The 4,888-nt window shown below is 33.0% G+C and overlaps 1 protein-coding gene across 1 annotated transcript; it reads left to right on the top strand.

Moving 5' to 3' along the window:
• Positions 1-276: 276 nt before the first annotated feature.
• Positions 277-3,564, top strand: LOC116122752 (zinc finger protein WIP3-like). The gene is made up of 2 exons (XM_031408568.1): positions 277-928; positions 2,597-3,564. Exons 1-2 carry the CDS (start codon positions 395-397, stop codon positions 3,032-3,034), a joined length of 972 nt encoding a protein of 323 aa, XP_031264428.1. The 5' UTR covers positions 277-394; the 3' UTR covers positions 3,035-3,564.
• The last annotated feature ends 1,324 nt before the right edge of the window (positions 3,565-4,888 follow it).

Below are 4,888 nucleotides of genomic sequence, written 5' to 3'. Positions count from 1 at the left end.
TCTTTTAGGTATTGACCGACTGCCCTCTTCTCCTCAATGTCAATATATTTTAAGAGAAATGTGAATACGGGTCAAATTCCATTACATATATCTAGACCCGAAATTAAATAATGTCTAAATATTAATTGCAAATTCTTCAAACTGTTCTGGGATTCTCTTCATTTTCTGATCAATTTGATTTTGTGCGTGTCATTTTCTTTAACCCCACCACTAATCAATCTATCTCTCTCTAACCAAACAAAGGCAAAGTAGAAAAAAAAAAATTTTTTTGAGGGAAAAAAAATCCTAAAAGACAAACCAAACAACCTTTAGAAATCAACTTAAGTGCAAAGGCTTTCCCACATAAGTCTGAATATAAACCATCTGAGGATAGAATTCCTGGAATTCTCCCAAGATGGGGTTAAGGAGCTACCATGTAGAAGACAACAATTTATGCTTTCAATCGCCTACTTTCATTGAATGGCTCAAGCCGTCTTCTAATTCTCCTCCTTCCTCACTGTCATCCTCTTCTTCTTCTGTCACCACACAACAATATTTGCAGTACCAGTTCACGGATCCCATGAGCGGGGGAAGTATTCAATGCCTGCCTCTTCTAAGTGGTTTTACGGAGAAAAAACCATTGAAAGAGGAGGAAGATTCAACAAGAGTGCAGGAGATTAGTCTCGGTGTTAAAGAAGAGAAGATAGAGAAAGTTACAGTGGCCTTACACATTGGATTACCGAACGCCGGAGATATTTCTGATGTTGAAAACAAGTGTTTAGACATTAAGGAAGAAGTAGTAGGCAACAAGAAAAGCGCCTTTAATGGATGTTCTATCAACAAAGATAATAGGTTTTGGATCCCAACTCCTGCACAAATCCTTGTTGGGCCGATGCAATTTTCTTGCTCCATATGCAGTAAAACCTTTAATAGGTACAATAACATGCAGGTTAGTTTAATTCTTCTCTCTCTTTGATCTCTCTTTCAGATATCCTTTCCGCATATAAACAAGAAAGTTCATAAATTTGGATGCCGGCAGTTTCTTGATTTTTGATTTTGCTATATTTCTTTTTATTGATTATTTTTAAAGGTTGATACCTTAACGTCTGCACCTATTTCTTTCGTTCTTTGTTTTGTTTGATGAAATCAAAACTGTACTGTTGTTTCATTCGCATCTCGGCTTAATTTCCTACCCGAGGATAAGGTGCTGAGGAAACTCCTTTAAGATCTGGTCCAAATTTGTCGTTTATGCAAGGGACATATAATGAAGTACTAACACAATGTACAACAATGATGCCAAACATTTATATTGATTTACAGAAGTATGCATTTTGTAAATTAAAATAAAAAATAGAAAAAACATTTGAGAGTTAAGTTCTGATAAAAGTATTTTTGAGGTAAATTAGTTCTGAAGTTCAAAAGTATTGTGGGAGTTCAAAGGACGTTAATCATGATGTTCATAAATCAAATAATTGTTAGCAATACTATGGTTCAAATGTTTCATCTTAATTATAATAATTCAAGAAAAGAGGCTTTCATTAGTCTTAGTTTATTGCTTTCTTCCTTTCATTTTTCTTCTTTTTCTTCTTCTTTTCTCGTTTAAATGCAAAGTTTTAACCTCTACTAGTACGATCTATAAATCTGTTTTACATTATATAAGTATCAAGTAGTATCATGCTGTAGGAAATTATGTGTAGAGTGACAATGTAATTTTCTGTCCAAGAGTACTTTAGTAAGTTCAATATTAAAACAAAAAAAAAAAAAAAAATCAAGCATATATACATCCTTAATTAGGATTTGATATTTGGGGTTTATGTACACAAAAATAGTTTAGGCCTTTATTGTGAAAGTACAGATTTATACGACCCTTCAAAGATCCCTCTCCATAGGATTTGAGCTTATTCTCTTGATTGATTAATATATGGAGGATACTTGATATGATATATATATATTCTCTTGGCTTTAGGTGAGTAAAGATTCGATGATTTATTGGTAATATAAACCCCATTTCTTTTGACAATTGTCCTTCACTGCCTCCCTTTAGGGTGAAAAGTTAAGGAGGAAAGAACGCAAGTTGGGGTAGGAGAAAAGTTATTAAAAGATTAATTATACAAAGATAGGGCAGGGAGTTGGTAATAATGATTAACGGAAAATATATATATGCTTTCACATAATTGTCATCTAGATAGAAATCTGAGTGGCGTTTTACTGAACCTTGGATACTCTTCCTTCAATTAATAATGCTCAACTTTTTTATTACTTTATGATTGTAATAATGTTGCTTGCAAAATCAATCCTCTTTAGAAAACCAATTAACAACAGTAGGGATCTTTTTGTTTTTTTTTTTTGTTTTTTGGAAAGAAAGTTGAAATATATATAAAACAATCCAACCTTTGACAACTCTCGAAAGTTCATTTCATGAATGACAGTCGTGTTGCAAGTTCATTTGTCTAAATTTAGAAGCAACCCGACTTTGACATATCTCACTTAAAGTCTAAAACATAGATTAGAGAGAGTCAATACACGTTCTAAACCTGGTAACTTAGAGGCATGTTGAATACGAAATGCATATTTTTTTAATTAGAAAACATGCGCTGAATTTAATTTCTTGGTACAGATGCATATGTGGGGGCACGGATCTGAATACAGAAAAGGTCCAGATTCGCTTAAAGGAACACAACCAGCGGCAATGCTAAGGTTACCATGTTATTGTTGTGCTCAAGGTTGCAAGAACAACATCAACCATCCTCGTGCCAAGCCATTGAAAGATTTCAGGACACTTCAAACACACTTCAAACGAAAGCATGGTGCAAAGCCGTTTATCTGCAGAAAATGTGGGAAGACATTTGCAGTTAAAGGAGACTGGAGAACACATGAAAAAAATTGTGGAAAGTTATGGTATTGCACTTGTGGTTCGGATTTCAAGCATAAAAGATCTCTAAAGGATCACATTAGGTCATTTGGGAAAGGCCATTCTCCACACCCGTCTCTCGATGGCTTTGATCAAGATGAGAAGGAATGCATCACCGGCTCTGAAGATGAAATCGCTCGCTAGTTTTTGAGGGTTTCAAAAGGTTTAATTTTCTTGTCTAGCACTACTAGAAAAACAGCCTTCTTTGACAGACAAAAACCATCAAACACCCTTGTTAAGAGGTGACTGTCAAAGAAAGCTATTTTTCTACTAGTGTCTTCAGTTCATGTCTGTTTTGTTTTGGAAGTTAAGAATAGATGCTACAAGTTTTTAGCTAGGCTCATGCATGGAGGCTTGTGCTCAGTAACAAAACATTCTCAACAAGAACGTTGGGAGCGATTTGCTACGGAGCACTTGCCGGGCATTGAGCTATAATATCTTAAGTCTTTTATGCATAGTATTTACGTAGAAAAATAAGGAGACTGCCTCAAGTAGTCGTGAAGCTGATGAATTTTCTTCTTCTAGTAGCATGCACAATTGCATTGTTTAAGTCTATGTACCTCTCCAAGAGGGAAAATTCGTCCGCTTCATTGCTAATTGGTAATCTTTATGTAAGGATTGTGTGGTTTAATCTCTTTCTTGCTCTCATATATGTGAACATTAATGTTATGTTATTACTCTCTATTACTTACATAATCTTAATTATCAGTTTCTCTTTTACCTTATAATCTCCATTGATTCAAACACACGGCAAAATCCAATCACATTTATATGTGACCCTTCTCGTATATGCAGTAGAACATTTCTATAATCAAAATGGTGGGACCAAATAATTTTATTATTATGAGGAGGTTAGTTATAGTTACAAAAAATATTGTTTTAACTTAATTATCCTTCGTGCAAGTGGTATATAGGGAAAGTATGCACTAATCAAATTAATTTTAATATCTTTCTTAATCATCTAAATGAACAACAAGTCGTATATACTTTAACAAAAAAAAAAAAAAATCATTATTACAATTAAACAAGAAAAGGAAGGAGATAAATGTGAGGATGATAGCACAGAAATACAAAAAGTTTAATGCCAAAAAGCTCTAAACATATTTGAGAACCTATAAATATTTTGGCTTCAACAAAAAGATATCCATGCTAATGAATTATTATGTATCCGCAAGTTTAAGGATGTGATAATAACTTTAAAACATAAATTATTGTCTCAAACAACTTTAAATAAATATTTTATTTCATCTTAAACCTTTAAGGGTCTGCTTGGAAGTTTTATGGTAGCAGTTATGAGGGTAAATCATCGTAGCGATTTTAAGGGTAAACCACCATAGCGGTTTTGAGGGGCTTTTAGAAGCAGTTTTTAAAACACCCAACCTGTGCTTGCGAGTTTATTTTCCAGCGGTTCTGACAGTTTTTTAAAATAATAAATTTACATATATGCCCATAAAAATACCCCAACTTCAACCATTATTTGGGGTTTTTTTTTTCAATTATCATTACTTAGTATCAAAGTTCCTTCCAAGTTTAATTTATTTGTAAGTTCTTTCATTATATATTATTTAATTCATCACACAATCATTCGAAATCTGTTATTTTAAGAGAATAAATATGCTGCCCCAATGTTGGACTTCGCAAATTATCAATATAACAGTCGCAACAACATTTCTAAAAAATAGTTTTTTGTTCTTTTCTTCAATCAGTGAAGCAAAGCCATAAAAAACAATCTTTATTTAACAAACTGACAAGGATTCAATCAATCACCTAAACGCAAATAGAAAGAATCAAATAGAGGAAAAAACAAATAATTTTGTAAAATAACTGGTAAAGAAATGCAATTAAATTGTATACAGCCTGCAGAGGAATTTACCAAATTAAAAGAACAAAAAGTTGGAGGGGAAAATGTAGAAGAAAGAAAGAAAAACCTTCTTATCTCTAATGAAGGATTAGAAAGCCTAAGATAAAAGATTTAAAAGCATTGTAACAGTCATCTAA

The sequence above is a fragment of the Pistacia vera genome, unplaced genomic scaffold, assembly GCF_008641045.1.
Source record: "Pistacia vera cultivar Batoury unplaced genomic scaffold, PisVer_v2 Contig137, whole genome shotgun sequence".
In the NCBI taxonomy this organism is placed as follows: Eukaryota; Viridiplantae; Streptophyta; class Magnoliopsida; order Sapindales; family Anacardiaceae; genus Pistacia; species Pistacia vera.
Note: the sequence above shows the minus strand (reverse complement) of the source record. Positions and strands in the feature narration are given on the sequence as shown.